This window comes from Mauremys mutica, chromosome 3 (genome assembly GCF_020497125.1).
Source record: "Mauremys mutica isolate MM-2020 ecotype Southern chromosome 3, ASM2049712v1, whole genome shotgun sequence".
In the NCBI taxonomy this organism is placed as follows: Eukaryota; Metazoa; Chordata; order Testudines; family Geoemydidae; genus Mauremys; species Mauremys mutica.
Window position 1 is genome coordinate 207782345 of NC_059074.1, and position 19969 is coordinate 207802313.

General features: G+C 54.4%; 1 protein-coding gene across 6 annotated transcripts in view; it reads right to left on the bottom strand.

Moving 5' to 3' along the window:
• Positions 1-247: 247 nt before the first annotated feature.
• Positions 248-19969, bottom strand: part of LOC123366186 (cullin-9-like) — a 66286-nt gene continuing 46564 nt past the window's right edge. For all 6 annotated transcript variants that reach the window (XM_045009394.1, XM_045009395.1, XM_045009398.1 and 3 more), the window contains 12 exons: positions 19708-19967; positions 19264-19627; positions 18823-18963; positions 12431-12595; positions 12171-12334; positions 7637-7730; positions 7387-7461; positions 6486-6596; positions 3606-3723; positions 2894-3027; positions 2678-2769; positions 248-1425 (listed from right to left, as the gene is read on the bottom strand). In XM_045009394.1, coding sequence (XP_044865329.1) covers positions 1218-1425; positions 2678-2769; positions 2894-3027; positions 3606-3723; positions 6486-6596; positions 7387-7461; positions 7637-7730; positions 12171-12334; positions 12431-12595; positions 18823-18963; positions 19264-19627; positions 19708-19967 — 1926 coding nt within the window. In that variant the 3' untranslated portion in view covers positions 248-1217. The remainder of the gene's footprint in view (positions 1426-2677; positions 2770-2893; positions 3028-3605; positions 3724-6485; positions 6597-7386; positions 7462-7636; positions 7731-12170; positions 12335-12430; positions 12596-18822; positions 18964-19263; positions 19628-19707; positions 19968-19969) is intronic.

Genomic DNA, 19969 nt, shown 5'->3' on the forward strand with positions numbered 1-19969 from the left:
GGCCGGCTCTGACTCTCTGGCTCAGAGCACGCAGCACGATCCAGGGCCTGGAGACAGGACAGTCAGGAGACGGGTTTTCTCCTCGTGCCACCACTAACCCCCGGGATGACCGTGGCCAAGCCACTGCCTCTCCATAAAACGGGGCACCTTCGTGAAGCAACGGGGCCATGTCAGGTTGCTCTGAGTGATGGGCTGGGCTCTCCTGAGGGTCCCCCCCAGCCCCACAGGAGGACACGGAGGCCGGTGCTAGAAGAAAAGCCGTTTATTTCATAAACGGAAGTTGTATCTGTAGGGTTTTTCTTTTCCAGAAAGATAAAGCATAATCTGTGAACAATGACAGCTCCTGCACATATATATATATTTATACTATCTATACGGCCTTCCGCATGACCCCTCTTCATGCCAGAGAAGGCCACAGCTCCAATGGTAAATGAGCAAAAATGCAGTTACAGACAACGCGCCCCTCAGGCCCAACACACACACAGCCAGGCCGAGGCGGGGTGGCCGCGCCCAGCCCCCAGCCAGCTCCAGGGGGCACTTTGGCTCCAGTTTGGACACTTAGTTTGAGAACCGTCCCCACCTCCCCCTGCTGCCGTGTGCACTGCCCTGCCAGGCCGGGCCTGCCCCCATTCTGGAAGTGCAGCGGACGGGAGCAGCCCCGCACTGTGAAATTCTCACGCACCGAGTGTGACCGGGGAGTTCACCCAGGGCCAGAGGCAGCACGTTACTTCCAGAGGCACTGCTGGCACCAGGAGGCAGCGTGTGGGATCCGCCCCCCTGCCCCGGGCTGGGAGATGCTATTTCCCGGCGTGCCAGGCAGGTGGGAACGCTATTACTGGGGAAGGGATGGGGCACTGCACACAGCACATCCCTTCACACACCCGACTGGGTCTGTCCACCCTCCCCAGGGGCCAGGCCTTCAAGATCCACTGGGGCCTGCCGTATGCCTTGAGGGTACGTGCTGGAACAGGAGCACAGGTAACAGGACCTGGGCCCAGGGACAGTGGCCAAGCAAGTTCAACAGAGTCACGGAGCAACCAGCCCTAAAAGGAAACTTCCTTTTATTGGAAACTAGCAACCAGCCCCTGCTGGTGTCTGGGGCCCCCGGCATGGCTGGGGCAGAGCAGGGAGTGGCGGTGTGTGTCAGAGCTGGCTGGCAGAGGAGAGGTGGTGTCACGTTAGGCTCTACGATGGGCTCAGCAGCACGGGGGCCACCTCTAGTCATAAGCTTCATCCTCGTCATCAAAGAAGAAGGAATCGCGCTCTAGATTCTCCGATTCGTCGTCATAGGAAAAGTTGTCGTCATCAAGGTCTTCATCATACTCCTCCTGCCACTCCGGGACATACTCCTCATCTTCCTCATCCTCCTCCTCCTTGGCCCCCTCGTCTGTGTCAGGGGAGTCGGACGCCCCATCGAACTTCAGCCTGCGCAGAAGCAATGCAGAGAGTGGGCGCACGCCAAGCGTTTCCTGCCTGAGGGCAGGTCCGGGAGGCAGAACTGAGCTCAGAGACCGGCCTGGTGTCCTTCCCCTCCACCCACACTCATGGGCCATCGGGGGCACTGTCTGGCTCCCCGGCCCGAGAAGCGTCGGGTGATCGGGGCTCTCTGCATCAGCACAGCACAGGCTGCTCCCGGGACAGCTCGTCTCCTGCCAGGCCTGATGGAGCCACCAATCACAAAGGCGGACACACCAGCTCTGGCGATGGCTAGAGCCCAGGTCTCTGGAAAGAATTCAAACCCCTGCCTGGGAAAGTGGGGAGACCCACTTTCACTGGGCCCACAGATCCACCCGCGTGGCTCCCTGGGTCCCTAGCAATGAGCAGACTGGATCAGACCTGGCTGCCAGTTCCCTGTCTCTGACATAGGGGCCAGCGGCAGATGGACCAGGGAAAAGGGGTGAAAACCTGGCAGTAGACGGGGTGAAAACTGGCCCCCTGCATCTGGTGATCTCCTGATCCCTACTGGCTAGAGACTGTCCAGCCCTGAGCAGGAGCTTTCCATGCCTTCCAAACCCTGTTACCATCAGCTATGATAGCTCTCCTCTGGCTAGCCATGGAAAGTGGCCATTCCCCGGCTGACTCCTGCTACATTCTGGCCTCAGACGGCCGCTGGCAGGAAGTCTGCAGCGTGATCACAGCTGGCAGAGGCTTTTCTTTCACCCGCTGTGAACGGTTTGAATTTCCCTTGTTCTCACGCTAGGAGACAGGGAGAACCGAAGCGCCTCATCTGCTTTCCCTGTTCCAGTCTTCTACCATCTCCCCTTCGGTCTCGTCTCTAAAGCAAAGAGTCCCGATTCCAGCCTGTCTTCACAGGAGAGCTCTGCAGGCCCCTGGGGGTTCGTGTCGCCCTCCTCTGACCCCCTCTAGCGCTGCGCTGCCTTGGGGGAGATGCAGTGACCAGCACTGCGCGCTGTCTCCAGGGGAGGCCACCGCAGGGATTTCTCTAGTGGCATTACCATCTATTGTGTTATTCACCTTCCTATTCCTTACTGGTTGCTTTGCTCACACCTGCGCACTGGCTGCCTGCAGGGATGCCTGGTCCCTCCACCACGGCGACAGTGTAGACCCAGGAAGGTGTGGGAGCCCTGAGCTGGCGTCACAAACACTTCAGCATCCAGTCGGAAGCACCAGCATCCTGCTCCTCCCCTCCCCAGTGTCTCCCGAGAAGGAAACTCACTCTTTGTAAGGTGGGGCTGCATTAGGCACATTTGACAACTTCATCTCCCTCTGGTCGGAGCCTGGCCGGGCCTGGAAGCCGACACGGAAATCCTGCCAGGATGGAACAGTCAGAACAAGAGACGGAGGCGGGGCACTTCACCCCCTCCCTGGCACAGCTTAGGGGACAAAGCCTGCCCTCCCCACCCACATCCCCCAGCTGAAATGCAGCTGGTACCTGAGTGGAGTGCTGCAGGATCGCGAGGAGCCGCTCCTGGATCCTGCGCACCAGCTCCAGGCCAGTGTTAAAATGCTCAGCTTTGAGCAGCCGAATGGAGGAGGCCAGGTCTTGACACTGCAGCAGAGTCTCCTCTGGAACACAAGAGAGGCTGCGTTACACAACATCCCTACTCAGGGACCCATCACCAGAAGCGAGCGCGGATGCCCCAAGTGAACGGGTCCATCCCCCGCGCCCCAGGCCGCAGTCACAGTGCACTCGCTAGGTAGCCTGCTGGCAGCAGCCTTCCTTTTGGCAGGGGCGGAGGGAGTGCTGGAGACGTCCCCTTGCTCTGCCTTGGCTTGCCAGCAGCCAGATTAGACTCCCAAGTTCCAAGGCCAGAAGGAACCACTGTGATGGAGTCTGACCTCCTGTACAGCGCAGCGCACAGCACTTCCCTGCACAAACTCCTGTTTGAGCTAGAGCAGCTCCCTTAGAGACCCAGCCAACCACGGGTTAAAGATCAACGCTGCTGGAGAATCCAGGACAACCCCCGGTAAACTGTCCCAGTGGTTAATTACCCTCCCTGTTAAAAATCTGTATCCAGTCAGATAAGCTGAGCAGAACCAGGCCAGAGCAGCTCCTGGATGGGACACCTCCAACCCAATAGCAGGACAGAGCTACGGAGTCGCTGCGCAGCCGCCCGCCCCAGGCAGCAGCACCATCCCCTCACCCAGAAGGATCTGCAGAGCATTGGTGTGTAGCTCCAGGTTCTCCGTCTGCTGCTCCATGACATCCATCTTCTCGGTGTCCTGGTTGTAGTAGCTGTAGACAGCGGAGTAAGCCAGCACCTGGAGCAGCACAGAGCCGGTTGTCAGCGCCCAGGGCCAGCACGGACGGAACAGCCTGGGGCTCTAAGCTGGAAGTTCATTTCTGACTTCACCTGGCACTAATGGGAACACCCTGACCCACTGCAGCGCGCTGGGTGGGCTTTGGCGGTCCCAGCTCTGACCCGGGGGTAGCCACCCAATATCAAAGCGTGGACAGCATGTGAACTGGCACCACAGAGTGAGCAAACAGCAGGCAGGGATGGCACAACCGGCGCCAAGCAAGGCACGCGTACAGGCTCGCAGGGATGCCCAAACTAGACGTGAGCACGGTCACGACATTCACGGATGCGCCGAGTTAAATCAAGGCAGGAACTAGCCAAGGTGAAGGTGTAAGAAAACTCAGCCTAGCAGCAGACAGGAGAGGGCAAGGGGGCTCCATAGGGTTACACAGCATCTCAGCACAAACACGTTCCCACAGGCATTCCCTATCGCCAGCGCCTCTTGCAGGTTCCACAGACGTCCACAGGAGAACCCGATCAGTGGTCCTCCTTAAGCACCACGGCCAGGAGAGCTACATGTATGTGACACGCAGAAGTTGGTTTCTACGAGGGTTGCACATGCTACAGCGATGACAGAGGGACGGAAACTGGGAATAAGAACAGAATGATAGAAGGGCTTGAACGGCACCTGAAGCCTCAGACCCCTTGGTAGCCAAGCCAGATAGAGAGGAACAGCAGCACGAGCCCTCGTATTCACACACAGCTCACATCATCTAAAGCCAGTTCCCTAATGGCGGACGCGCTCTCCTCTCTGATGGGAGGTGGCTGCATGTGCCATTGAGACAGCGAGCGGCAGAGCCTGAAAACTCTGGACCTGTCTAGCTAAGAACAGCAGGATCTCTGTAGAACTCCTCCGCCCCCGGAGGACGCTGGATCAAAGCGGTAGCTCTTGCAGGGCGTTTATGGTTTACTAGGAGTGATGGAAAGTGTCCCTATCAGGCAGCCAGGTTTCCAATCCACTCTCTCCAGCATTACACTGCCTGGGCATTTCCCAGGTCCAGGGAGCACTGCCCAGATGCCGACTCTGTTCAGCCAGTCTCAGGGGTACATTCCTTTCCCCGTGGTTCACCGATCAATTAAACGACTATCAAAAATAAAGTCACAGATTGAGAGGAGCCCAGAGGAGGCTGCTTTCCAACCACTGCCCAGGAGATGGGGCCAGAAGGAGCCACTCTCAGATTGCTATGCATAGATAACAACTGACAGCGTAAAGCAGGGTTCATTATACTCAAGGGTGCTGTTCAGGCCCTGAGAGAAGAACTGAAGACAGGCACAGTAGCAGGGAGAGGAAAAACAGGACCGTTCATGGCAGATACACTCTGCTGTCATTTACATGTAACAGACAAAACAAGACAAGTTTGGACAATGTGATGCTACCCAAGGGCTCAGGTGCCAAGCAAAACCCCCGGGTAAATTGCCTTCTCTATCTGGAAAGCATGAACACAGACACGTTAGCCAGTTTAGACCTGTGGGAAATAGCTAACACAGCTAACCAACCATTGAAATATTTCTGAAAAACCATGCAGAACGTGAGTGGCATCAGGCGAGTGCAGAAAACAAAGGAGGTACCGACTTTTAGAGCAGGATCAGAAGTAAACAGAAGAGAAGCACAGAAGAGTTGTCACAGGGCTCGTTACCTTTCCTGAGAGCTCAGAGCGGAGATGCACAAAGGTGTTGTTTACTTCTGGGGGAATTCTGCGCTACTGTGTGTGTGCATAATTAATGAGCCCTGCATATTTTTAAATTTTTGCACAGAAAGAAGCATCTGCCAAAACATTGCTGCAGTTCTGCCTTTTGCCCACCAGAGGGTGCTGTGGCGATTGAACAAAGCAGCAGCTCCCCACCAGCAAGGGAAGAGAAAGAGCCCGCCTTCTTCACAGTGGGTCAGGTTAGGAGACAGGGGCTATGGGGAGACAATGTGGGGTACTGGAGGGGGTCAGACAGGGGCTCATAAGGGCTAGTGGGGGAGGACAGACTGGGGCAGGGACTGAATGGGAGTGGAGGTGCAGGGCCACATGGTAATGGGGGAGGGATGCAGAGCTACATAGAGACGGGGTGGCTGGGTGGGAGCACAGAGACACATAGGGATGGGGGGAGAGGGTGCATGGCTACATGAGGAGGGGGAGTGGGTGTCTGAGTGGGGGTGGAGGGACACATGGGGACAGGAACAGATGTGCCTGACTGAACGGGAGAGGCTAGGGTTCAGCCAGGGTCTGCATGAGAGAAGCTCCCTAACGATCCCTCCTCGCCCTCCAAAAAAACCTGGTTCCATACTTTTCCCACCCTTACCCAACAACCCTCCAAGTTCACACCCAGGGAAGTTCCATCATTTGGGAAATCTCAAAGTGGACAGGGTAAAGCCCTGGTGAAGGCTATTAGGTGCACCCCTGCACTGACACTGGGCATGGACTAGGTAATTTAATAGGATTTTCCCCTCTCCAGTGTCTATGGCTCAACGACAGGTCAGCTTGCTCTAGTAGTTAAGGCACCAACCAGGACTCGGGAGACCTGAGTTCTAGTCCCAGCCCTGCTGCATGACCCTGGACCAAAGACCCCTCTCTGTGCCTCCATTCCCCCTCTAAGCCTGTGTCCATCTTAGCTATTTGGCCTGCAAGCTCTCTGGGGCAGGGACCATCTCTTAGTGCCCAGCACCATGGGGTCACTGAGCACTGCTGTAATACCTCAAAATAAACCCAATCGGTCTCCCGCTCCTCATGCATTTACCTTCCGGGCCTGTTCCAGGACTTTGCAGGCATCCACAACAAAGGTCAAGGTTCGAATCTGCGGCACCTCGCTGATGGCAGAAACTCTGTTTCTTAGGTTCATAGCAAATTCCTAAAACCACCAAGAGCAAAGTCATCTCCCCGCTTCACCCTCCACCGGCTTCCAGATCACTGCCCCAGCCAGAAGGGCTCAGCCTCCCCTCCTCCCAACCTCTTCTTTACGAAGGACAGAGCTCCCAGGTTCATCCCTCTGTTACGATCACACCACCAGGCCAGCTATTCTGTTCGGTGAGCTGGGCTGAGCGATCCTGAGTCTGCTCAATGCAAAGAGCTTGTGACCGATTGTGCCTTGCTGAGACCGAGGTGCCTCCAGCGACACCACCCGTCTCCATCTCACCTGCCATGATGGAATCTGCACCTAGAATTGCTGGGGAATGCCTGGCCGACCACCTGTGAAAACTGACTCCCGTCCCACACAGCTGGTAAAGTCTAATGAAGAGCTAATGCCAAATGAGCTTATACATTGCTCCATGGCAGGCAGCTACCAACCAGGCCGATTCTGTCCTTTTTCTTGGCAAGGTCTTTGAGGAGCAGTGGCAGCTTCTATCCCCTACCAGTGGCCTGCACAGAAGTCTACATGTCCTTATTGGACCTGACTTGTTCTCTGCCACCCCACCAGCCTCATCCCCACGCTCACACGCTCCCAAGCAGAGTCGGCAGAGAGGAGCAAACTGAGAGAGAATTTTATCACACGCCACGGGGGAGGGGGACATGCTCAACTCCACCACACAGATCTGCAGCCCAGTCAACTCCAGCCACACTGGAGTCTGAATCGCCTGCCGTGGGCAGCTGGGGTTGGGAAGCAGGGCCTGTGCCCGGAGTGTGGGAGGAGGAGCCCTTACCCTTGCTTGATGATGGAAAGTGCACCTCTCATTGTAGTCCTGGAAACGCTTCTCCTGCCGAGCGGCTTTGCTCACCTGCAGGGAAAGGCAGCAGTTACCCGGAGTGGCTGATCTCTCCCTGGGGAGGGTCAACACAAGACCCACAACCGCCAAATGCCACAGGCCTAGCACGAGAGGTGATCCCCAGAGTCCCGAAGTTTGTCCTCACCTCAAGGAGTATCCAAACCGCTTGCACGCAGCAAACACTCACCATGGCAGAACAATTGTAATAATCCTTGTGCGTTGGCTTCCAGGGCTTGAGACAACGCCAGCAAAATCCATGGTTGCATTTGGCACAGGTCATGCTGCACAGGAAGAAGAGAGAAGGGGAGCTGGAGTTGGCCTGATGCAAGGTGCAGTAGCAAACAGTCCCAATCCCTGCAGACACCCGCCCGGTCCCTGGGCATTGGAATGTGGCTGCGGTGCTGGCGTACAGGGGTGGCTGAGTCTCACGTGCTCAGCTCTGCACGCTTCCCTCACACACAAACCACTATTTTTATTCTATCACAGTTGCTCAGAGGCCCCAGTCAAGATCAGGGAACCCAGGGTGCTGTACAAAAATAGAGAGAGACTGTCCCAAAGAGTTTACAGTTTAGACTGAAGCAAAAGAGTGTAATGAATAAGCACGTGCAGTGGAGGGGAAGGAGGACAAGGAATTGGAAGATTTCTTAACAATAATCTCCTGTCTGCTACCAGCGTCTCTCACAACTCCACGACACTTAGGCTGCTCCTCTCTGTGCTGCTGTTCACAGAGGCTGTCCAAAGTTGCAGCGTCACAAGCACTGGCCACCCCCCTGCTCTTGCTTCCTGCCAGATGAGTCATTCCAAAGCTGTACAGCACTCGTAGAAAGAGATCCGCAACTTCCACGGGAGCACAGCAGCTCTGGAGAACCGGCATACAGCCTGCAACGTAACAATCCAGCACAAAGAAAATACCAGACCCTTTGGCATAACGCCCTGCAGGGTGGGTAGAACTGTGAGAGATGCTGCCAGCAGAAAAGGATGTTATCAGTTTAAAAAAATCTCTCTCTCTCTATCTTCCATTCCGCAGCCCAGCGTCTCCCACAATTCTGAGACGTCAGGGAAGTAGCAAGCAGTGAACAGAGCTTGGGAGGGGAAGGTAAAGAAACCCAGCAATGAGACAGAAGAGGGAAAAAAAGGGGACCACCCTTTTTTGTAAGAATTGCTCAAAGGTCAACATCATTTTTGGGCCACCACCTGCAGCACCTGCCTGCCGAAGGAAGCCTCTGCTGAGGACAGAAAGTCCACCTTCTTGTGACTGATGAAGGTGCTGGCTGGCAATCAGATGGCTGCTCCGCAGATGTTCCATGTGGAATATCTTCTTCGTTCCATCCACGAGGCAGCTAGAGCTCTCATGGAGTGCGCTGATACCCTCCAGAGCCGGGTTTCTGATGCCTTGTAGGCCTCAATGATTCAGAGCCGAAGCCACCTAGCGATGGACGAATTGGAAACTGAGTCCTTGGCATTTAGGCTGGAAGGACACAAACAGGGCACCTGACCTCGTTGTGGATTCCATGCGCTTGATGTAGATTTCCACCACTTTCCTGAGCTCTGGGATGTGCCACTCCTTTACCAGATCTTGCGGCTTCAGACAGAACAAAGGATGGACGGCTTCTTGGGAACTACGGAAGGGAGAATTTACTTCATGAAGAAAGGACTCTAGTTCTCAGCATCACTCTGTTTCCTGCACAGACAATAATGCCAGTTCTGATACCCATCTAGCAGATGCGACAGCAACAAGAAAACAGATTTTTATGTATACTGAAGTCAGGAGCTTGAAGGGATGATTTGTTAGAGCCTTCAAAACCTGTGGCAGATCCCATTTTGGGAAGACTGGCCTCACTGCTCTGAGGAACCTGGAGGTCTGGGGGTTCTCTGCCAAGGATCCTGCAGACCCCATAAAAAAGATGCTCCTGAAAGCAGAAACTTGGTGAGCTGTGGTGCTGGACTGAAGGCCCTTGTCTAGGCCTTCCTGGAGAATGTCCAAAATGGCTGAAATCCCCCGTTTCTTGGGGTCCGCCCCATGCTCTTGGCACCAGCCACTGAACCTGGACCAGATAGAGGCGTATGAGGCTCTCTTGGGTGCTAGCAAAGTCTGGATGACTCTGGCAGATTGATGGAGCATTGTTCAGGCTCTCTTTTCAATAACCAAGATGTCAGCTGAAGCCAGGCTGAATCCAGAGGAAGGAATGGGCCTTGGGAGACAATATCTGAGTGTGGAGGCAACAGCTTTGCCCACTTAGTCATAGTGGGTCTAGGAGTTGATGAGGGTTGTTCTGGGTATTGTTCGGAGCCCAGACCTTTCAGCACCCTGAGGCAGCTGAGGGCTGCATGCGCTCAAGTAATGTTGGGTGTTGAACGTTCAATGCCACTAAAGAGTGTGCAGCCCAACGGGCACTGCAGACTCAAGGGACCAGGGCACCATTCCTGTAAGTGGGAACACACAGACTCTCAAAGAACAGCTTTGCCCCCTGACCTGTGATGGAGCCAGAGCATGACTACTAGAAGACACCCAATCTTGATGGCACAATGCCAAGTGATGGAGAATCCAGCCTTTAGTCCCAAGGGTTAACTACCCGCAAAAAAGGATGCTTTATCTCCCATCTGAATATTTTGCTTTGAGCTTCAACGTCCAGCCATTGGATCTTGTGCTGCCTCCTGCTGAATTAAAGAGCCCTCTAGCATCAGAAATCATCTCTGCAGGCAGGTACTTCTAGGCTCTCTCTCTTGTCCACTAAACCCCTACACACAGACTGAGTTGCTTTCGTCTCTCACTGGGAGACAGGTTTTCCAGGCCTCAAATAGCTTTGGCAGCTCTTTGGACAACCTCCTTTTAAAGTGTGGGCACCAGATATGGACAATGCATAGCTTCCAGGAATGGTCTCAGAAGCACCCTAGTCACATGTGATGCCACCTCCCTACTCCTCCTCCGTGTTCCCATTTATACGTGTAAGGACAAACAGACTTTTTGATACAACATCACACTAGGGGCATGTGTACGGTTGATTTCCTCCATGATTCCAGACTCGCTGCTTTCCAGAAGACAGTCCCCCAATGCTGTATGGAGATCTACATTAATTCAGGGCCCTATGTCTAGGAACAAAGAAACCATAGGGGGTCTATTATGGACTTCTTGAAAATCAGTCCTGAAACCTGGGGTTTTCCTTATTTGCCCCTACAGCAAAACCACCAAAACGACCTCAAAGAGGCTCGAGAGGGCGGGTGAGTCAGAATTAAGAAACTCGTAAAGACATGCCTACGCCACACACTAGTTCTAGTTCTATCGCTGTGCTAACATAGTTTACGCTGAAGCTAGCTCCTAATTAAGGCGCAAACATAAGAAGTGTCCAACGAGTAGGAAGTTGAGAAACCAGAGGAAGTTTCAGTTTGCAGGTCTGGTGTGGGAAGGAACCAAGGGAGGCAGGAACATAGCTTACCATGGAGTGCTCCACAGCTCCAGGCAAAGGCCACATGCCCCCAAAGGTCAGAGGGCTCCGCGCTTTGGGCAGTACACAGAGCAGGGATCTGCACTGATAGCACTGGAAGGAGAACACCTGTCGCCCCTGTGCCTAGCAGTGCTGACAGTTTCCGTGCTCTGAGGGTCGGTTTCCCATTTGGAGCAGAAATCGGTGAGGTGGAGTCGGGCATTTTCTTCGTGTAATTTGTGATGAACACAGAGCTTTGGACAGGGTGGTCAAAAATGGCATAAGCAACTCTATCCTGCAGAGCCTCAAAGCACTGCCCTAGCTGCAGAGGCAGCTCTCTGGGGCCTGTGTGGCTCACAAGTCTCACTGCTTCACTGTCTCCTCGTCCTCCCTCAGCACTCTGCCTTGCAAACCCCTCGCCCAAGGCTGCTCGCTCGAGATCGCATGGCCTGGACAGGTGATCCTCAGCACTTCAGCTGTCAGACAGGGCGCTGAACCCCTCAACATCCTTCACGGGCGCAGTTACTGCATGGCACCTTGCGCTCTTCCCATGGAAATTTCATCCTCTCTGCTCAGACATCAATGACCCCCTCTATTGTATAAGCCACTTGCACCTAGTGCCATAACACTGCTCTCCTGATCATTCGCAAGCACAGAATGTGGGTGATCTGGCTCAAGTCACTTGAACAGAACTGTGGCAGAGCTGAGCATCTCCTGCGCCCCAGCATGCAGACCAGGCCATGTTCCAGTTGTAGTGGTGAGGTGGGCAATGTCCACTGAAAAACAGACCAAGACCTACCCACTTATATCACATACAGCACTGCAGAGCCATTGGGGGGGGGTTCATTCTGGCCATCGAGGACCTGTGATCAGCAAAGGGCTCCGCAAATCCCATGAACCAGAGCAGCTCAGCAGTCCAATGGGGTAACAAGACAACAGCACGGATGCTCATCTCCTTGAAGCCAAGCCAGGACCAGCAAAAACAGAAACTCAAGAAATTCATGCAGGATAGGTCCATCAATGGCTATCAGCCAGGAGGTGCAGGGATGGTGTCCCTAGCCTCTGTTTGCTAGAAGCTGGGAATGGACAACAGGGGACTGATTGCTTGATGATTCCCTGTTCTGTTCATTCCCTCTGGGGCACCTGGCATTGGCCACTGTCGGCAGACAGGATACGGGGCTAGATGGACCTTTGGTCTGACCCAGTATGGCCGTTCTTATGTTCTTAAGTGCCCCAGAAACCTGCCTGGATCCCTCCCATATCCTCCTGGCCCAGCCCCCAATGAGGAAAGATACTCACTGTAGACAGCCCTCGTTTTTCTCTATCTGAGCCTGGCAACTTGGGCAGCGCTTAGAGATGAGTTTGGCCAGGTGTTTGCTCTGGGCTTCCACCGTCATCCCTTCATAGTACCCGCCGTCATCCATCCACTGGGACATGTGGCTGCAGCTGGCCGGGTAATGAGCCTGCAAGGGACAGAGCATGAGAGTCACAGGGGAGTGGGAAGGCAGTAGCGAGCTGGCGTGAAGACAGGCCCGCAGCCGAGCAAACCTCAGCCATACCTCTGGGAAATTGCAGTTGAAGCAGGATATCCAGCAGCACTTGGAGCAGGCCTCTCCGCAGCCGAGTCCCTCCTTACAAAGGACCTGATCGCAGCCCTGGGGGTTAGTGCACCAGGTCAGGTTGGAGCAGCACTCCACGTAGCCTCGCAGGAGAGCTTTCTCGTACTGCAGAGAGAGAGAAATGAGGGCAGAGGTGCATAAGGAGGAAGGATGATCATGTGGTTAAGGCACCGGACTGGGACTCGAGCTGTGGGTTCAATTCCCACCTCTGCCACCAACTCACTGCATGACCGTGGGCACGTCACTTCCCTCCTCTGCGGCTCAGCCCCCAGCCATAAAATAGGGACGATGATGCTTCCTTTCTCCCACCCTGCATCTGTCGTGTCTTTTAGATTGTCGTAAGCTCGCCGGGACATCCCTGCCTCGCACTAGGCCCAGCACAAAGGGGCCCACTTTTGGCTGACACAATCGTCACACAAATAGAAAGCAACACGCTCCCTGGCAAAGGCCCTAGGACTGCTGTCAGGGCAGCCATGGAGCACACGGCAGTTCTGGTTTCAATTTGCCTCAATAGGTAGGTGCAAAATACTCACCAGGGTGCAGACTAGGTTCACAAGGGTGGGAAACAATATAGCCCCGAGGGATCTTGCAACATGCACACACTTACTGCAGATACAGGAAGAGGATAAAGCAGTTGTAGAGACACTGCCTGAGAGTCAGGTGTAGAGGAAAGAGCACCGGGGCTGACTGGAGGATGGAGCATAACAAAGGCTTTGGCGTAATTCAACGGGGAGGTCAAAGCAGCGGCAGATCCCCAAAGAGCTGGCTGGCTCAGGAGAAAGGGCCACAGGTTTCCTCTCTAGGGCAGCCCTGCGTAGAAGGAACTGGCTATGGCTGTCAGTCAGTGCCCGATGCGACATCTGAGCAGAGGAGCCAAGGGTTGAATGAGCCACTTTCACGACTAGGAAGAGGCAGACTGGCGAAGAGCAGAGCGTGGGAAAACCTGCCATGTCACCGGCCACGCGGGACAGCCTCTGAGACCAGAAGACTTGAGTCCCTAGAGCTTTCAAGCCAGCACCTCTCCCCAGCACCAAACACGCCGGAGTTTGTAACGATGCCGCCCTGGAGAGAAGCCCTCTGTCTTGAGAACAGGGGTGGTCCTGTCAAATTCTCGCAGGGAAAGAAAAAACGGCGTTGGCAAGCTGGAGAGGGGAATGGGTGACGGCAGAGAGGACAGTTGCAGGGATGCAGAGAGAAACAGGACAGATGAAACAGACATTCAGCAGCAGCCACTCTTTACCCATCAGCCCCATAGGCTACGGACAGGACAGGCCCATCTGACCGGGGGGGTTGGCTCAGTGCCCAGGCAGAAGGAAGCAGACAGAAATCTGGATACAAAGGCAGAAAGCAAGTGGCACTTATTGCCGGAGACTGTTCTACTTCTGCAAACAAGGAGAGACCTCCTGGTGCGTCAGGGCTGAATGGCTTCTGTTTGACACGCCTAGACCGAACAAAGTTCCTGCAGGAATGTTATTTCCCTTACAGGAACGGTGGCTCTTTCAGATGAACAGAGTACTTCGGCCAGCAGCGTTCGCCGGGGCCATGCCTGCACCCAAGGACCTCGCATCCCCCCCAACCCAAGGGCATAAAGAGGTAAGCTGGCCCTTGGTTCCTTCACCAATACAGAATCCTAGAGGGGTACAACTCAGCTCAGGGGAGTGTCTATTTCCTGCGTTAGACAGTCTCTTGAAAGAGCACTGGTAGAAAAAGGTGGTGACTCCGCTGGTACTAGTTGAATGTCAAGGGATCTAGAGGCCCTTGGAACAGATCGGTACCAAGCAAAGGGGAGTCAGGCATCTGTTGCCACAAGGTCTCATGAAAATCTAAACTCCTGCAGTACCAAAGTGCTTGGTACCAAGACAGCAGCCTGGGCAGATGTTACTGCCAGTGCCGTAAGCTCTATGAGCTCCAAGGAGTATCTGCTAGATGACAGTCTGGTCTACGATGGTACCGACGGCTTGGCTGAGTCTACTGGTACCAACTTAGAGTAGTCTTCTCCTTGTCACCTCAAACCCCGATGGTACTGACCATTTCCCAGAGCTGGGACCCTTATATTCTTTGGGTTTAATGGTGCTCACAGTACCTGAGAAAACTGCAGCCTCGTGGGTGCAGAGTCGGGAACCAGTGGTCTTGATCTGTGGATCAGGGTTTCTTTGGGATAGATTCCCTACCAGAGAACTCAAGCTCTGTTTCTTGGTGTCTCTGAGAGGATTCTTGAGTTCCTCTTAGAAGCTCTAGAGGAGCGCTGTGCTGATGTGGGTGACTTGCTCGGAGACTGGTGCACGGGTCGGAAGCCATTCGGAGGTGCAATTTAATTTCCTGGTTCTTTCTGTCTCTCAATTTCACAACCAGGCAAAAATTACATTTTGGGGAGGGACGTGTGACTCCCCACGGCAACAGACATACCAGGAGTGCCCGCCGCTCAGTGGGAGAGCATCCTGGCATGAAAGGCAATGTTTAAAATCCGGAGAGCTGGACATACCTCCCCAGCACTCTAAAATTCTCCCCAGGGATAAAACTGAAAGGACAATGGGCCTTACAACAAATCTTGTGGTTTGTGTAACGATTTAACTACCGAAGCTAACTAAGCTAAGTAAAGCTAGGAGAAAAATAAAACAAAAATGACAGTTGAGCTCAGCTCAACCGGGACACTACTGAGGCTCAGTCTCGGCCCGAGAAGGAACTGAGGGTGGTTTGCCTGTGGAGCTCTCTGTGGCCATGGTGCAGAGCACGAGGCAGAGTAGAGTGCATGTGCGGACCCAACAGGCACTGCTACCGAACGCGGGATCTCCAATCTAAGGCACACAGGACATGCGCACACCTGAAGTGGCACACCCGTTGGGATACTACTCAAGAAGAAGGTATAGCTGCTTGTGGTGCCAAAGGACGTCAGCTGAGGAGTCTTGGACCAAGGTGAAACGTCTCATGAATATGTAGATGGAACTCCATGTAGCTCACCTGCAAACAGCAAGGGGCACCTCTTGAGGGGATGCTGCTGAGGCTGCATGCGACCCTGCAGAGGGAGCCCTTACTCCCAGCTGTGCCATCTGATAGGATACAGCCAGAGATCCACTTCGATATTCTCAGAGGATACAGCTCGTGCTCATGTCCTCGTACTCATCCTGCTATGGCAATAGTAAGTCTAGGTGGCTTTCTGTTCTGGTCTGTTCTCGGAAGGTACAATGCCAGAGCTCATCTCATGTCAAGCAAACAGTCTCCTTTTTTTGCTAGATGCATGCAGCTTTGGGAAAGACACAGGTAAGTGAACTGACAGGTTTATATGAAATTCTGAAACTACCTTAGGAGTGAATTTTGGTGTAGTTGTAGCGAGATTTTGTCCTTATAGACTACTGTGTAAGGTGGGTGTGTTGCTCTGTACCTCGGGGAAACACCCAGCACCCCCATGTTCATTCCTTATAATATGACTATGTGATATCCAATGCAAAGTCTGTCATGTCGGGTGTCTTCGGCAGGCTCATGATGCACTGAGCGTTGTTGTTATAGTAATGTTATAGGTTGTAATTTCATGTATATAGTTATGAGGCTTAAAACGTGTCCTCATGGCTTAAAACAAGCCCAGGCAAAAACTCTCCAGGAACAGAGGGGCAGTTCACACCCCATCAGGGCACGTACGGGACAAACTCAGCCCAGCCTCACAGCAACAAAGGATCTGTTGGACTCTCGAGTGAGTCACTTCCCTTCCCTTGGTCAGTTTGGGGCTGTGATGAGGTGATGCTCACCTGACTCTGAAGGGGAGGAGGAGCAAAGCCAAGAGGGCAGAAAGGACATGATAAAAGAGAGAGACATTTTGCCAGGCTCTTCCCCTCTCTTCCACCTCCATCTACAGACACCACCACCAAGCGACTGAAGCGCTGATCAAAGGGGAGAGCCTGGCTGAAGGGCAACCAGCCAGCCTGTGGCGAGAAGCATCTAAGTTTGTAAGGGCACTGAAAGTGTTAAGATCAGCTTAGAATGTGTTCTGCTTTTATTTCATTTAACCAAATCAGACTTCTTGTGCTTTGACTTATCACTTAAAATCTATCTTTTGTAGTTAATACATTGGTTTGTCTAGTCTACCTGAAGCAGTGCGTTTGGTTTGACGCGTGTCAGAGACTCCCCTTGGGATAACAGGCCTGGTACACATCAATTTCTTTGTTAAACTGACGAACTCGTATAAGCTTGCAGCATCCAGTGGGCATAACCGGACACTGCAAGATGGAGGTTCCTAGGGTTGTGTCTGGGACCGGACATATTGGCTAGTGTCATTCGGTTGCACAATCCCAGCAGCGGCTGGCCAAAAGTGCTCACTCACGTAACTGGGAGCAGCTTACATGCCAGAGTGAACAGCCCGGGAGTGGGGGTTCTCAGAGCAGAGCAGGGTCAGGCTGGCTCCCAGAGTCGAGGATTGGAGTCACCTAGCAGCTCACCGGTCCAGATAACACCAGGGGAACGTCACAGTGGGTTCTGATGGCAGGAATGGAACTCCTCTGCATACGTTCTGAGGCTCTATCCCCCGATTTAGAGACGGAAGCACTCGTGCAGGTACGCAAACCCGCATGCCCAAGGAATGTCGGTTTGGGGGATATACTGAATGAAACCAGGTTTGCAGACATCTCAAGTAAAGCATGCCATGTACGTGCATGAGGCCATGTGTCCCAAGAGCTGCAGACTCTCACGCACTGTTTGCAGAATGGACGTGAGACTCTCAGCTGTAGAGACTATATCCTGGAACCTGCCCATTGGAAGGTAAGCCATGGCAGACGCGCTGTCAAGGCCCACCCCATGAAATGTAATCTCTGTCGAGGCTGTAACATTGATTTTTCTATGTCCAGTTTTAGACCTGGACCAGAGAACAGACATCTGATAACAAGAAGGCTGTTCTGGATATGTGATCTCGATCTTCTGGAACCAGCCAATCATGCGGGTAAGGAAATATCTGACTTCCAAGATGACACGGATGGGCCACAACCACCTTTGTGAATCCCCACGGGGCTGAGGCTAGACCGAGGGCAGGACCGTATACTGGCAGCGCATACTGTGTACTATGAATTGGAAAAAAAGCTTCTTGTGTAGTCCGGCTGTACTGCCACGTGGAAGCTGGTATGCTGCCCTCAACCTGCAGGACGCCTCTCTCCAGGCAAGGGGTAACAGAAGCAAGGGTGGTCACCCTGAACTTCATTTTCTTGACAAATCCGTTGAACACTCTGAAGTCCAGAATGGGTCAAAGACCTGCCTCTGTTTTTGGGAATCCAGAAGCCGCAGGAATAGAAACCTCTCCCTCTGCAAATAAGGAACTGCCTCTTGCTCCCAATCATAACAAGGACAGTACTCACGCCCCGGAGAGAAAGTCAGCACGGAGAGAAACATCTGGGCACCAGTCGAGCCACCAACAGCAGCTGCCTGGATGTCAAAGGGAATCTGAGCAAGAAATGCCTCCCAAAGGGCTGAGTGAGCAGATCCCAAGTTTCCCCCAGCTAAGACTCAAACAGCAGCACCTTAGACACCCCTCTCTGCTCCAGGCCCAGCGACCCTTGCCTCCAGGATCTCTCTGCCAGGAACTCCCACAGAAATTGTGCAGAAACTAAAATAGCTCTCTGCAAATCTAGCCATGCCATACTTCCTTGGACAGGGCAGGTGTTTGATAATTCTGTAGATGGGGAGGCAGGAAGGGGTCCCCACCAGGCCACCAGTCATTTCCGGAAGAGGAAGGAAAGTCCAGTTCTGAAAAGATGTTAATATTGAGACAAGCCTTCCGTTGGGAGCCTGACCCTGACTCCTCCCCTCTTTGCCAATCAGAAGCCAACCCACCTTGGTCTCTCCTGCTGAGGGCTTTGTCCAAGGGTGGAATGGCTTTCCAAGATGGGGTGGAGGAAACTGGGCAGAGGGGGTGTCTGAGAACTGGAGACTCATGCTCGTAACACAGGGACACACTAGCCACGTACTGTTTGGATTGATGTGCCCTGCGAGAGAGGAGCTATTTTCGTTTCTGCACAGGGACTGCCTTCGTCCTCTCGTGGTTGGTTTCTGGTTTGGGGTGGAAGGGGATTAGATACACAGAGCGACAGGAACGGAGGCGGGGGGTGCAAAGGGAGGAGGGCACGGAGGGCAGCGCAAAGAGCGTGAGGGAGGGCAGAGGAGCGAACAGCCAGTCGGCACAGAGGAGGATTCATTCATTCAAAGGCACCAGGTTTCTCCTGGGCAGCTCTCGGCCCCACCACTCTCCAAGACAGGGAGGGGGGAAAGGTGGTGGCCCAGAAACAACGCGTGTTCCCTGACACACCTGCTCAGGGCGGACTAGACACGGCCCCATGCCCAGTAGTGACCTCACTCACCTTGGCAATGACCTCCTGGGAGGAGATGATGGAGCGGATGAAGTCCGTGGTGGGCTGCGCAGGGCAGTCAGGGATGGGACAGGTGCAGTTCTGAACCAGGTTCTGCTCGATGCAAGTCGTCAGATATTTATTCCAGCAGGACTGGGGGAGGGAGAACAAGATCAGATCTAGAGAGTAACTCTCGTGCCCACCCCAGGGCACAGACCCTCCTGATGAGCCCCCTCCCTTCGTCAGGGGCCGGCTCCCAGCTTCACAAACTCAGGAATTTGCCTTGCAGGCGGACTGCCACCAGAATCATGCCACACCTGAAAACAGGGAGCGAGCCCAGGAACACGAGGAAGCCAGGGAAAGAGAGGTGCTGCTGTGCCCCCGGGACCCTCCCCTGACAGCTTCGTCCCTCCCCTCACTGTCCTAGACGCTGCCAGCCCCCAGGCCCCTCACCTGGCAGCAGTAGTGCATGCAGCAGAGGGTGGGAGGGCTGTCGTCCGGGCACAGCTGGCTCACGCACACCGGACAGTGGGTGACGGGACTCGGGGGTGGCTGGGGGTTCTGCACTTGCAGCCCTGAGGAAATCAGCAGCAGCTCAGGATCCTCGGTGTAGCGCTCGATGAGCAGGTCCACGTTCCACTTGCAGTGAATGAGCAGGTGCTGGGCTCTATCAGCGGAGACACTCAGGGTGTCCAGGACCTGCTGCACCGTCTGGTTCATGAGCACCTGCACCTCCTCCTGACTCATGGTGCGCCCCATAGGCAGCAGCAGGGTCTCCATCAGGACCGCCTCTGGGCCGACTCCACGGGCATCCAGCCTGGCAGAGAGCAAACCGTCACCCGTCTGCAGAGCTCCCGGTGACACCCCTGCCGGCCCCCGCCTGAGACGCTCCCCTACCTGAACGGGGAGAACTTGCTGCCCTTGTCCTGCCCCCTCGGGCACTCTGTGCTACGGAAAATGACCTGGGCCTGGCCCCGGTGAGGCGTCGTGGGCTCCGTGGAGACGTACTCCAGCAGCTGGGGGTTGTCCTCCTGGCGCCGCAGGTAGCCCTGGCTCAGCAGGTGCAGGGTGCAGGACAGCACGTCCGTGCTGCTGCAGCAGAAGCTGAGGAACTTCAGGGCGGGGCCAGACTCCCATTTCTGACAGGCGTCGATCACCT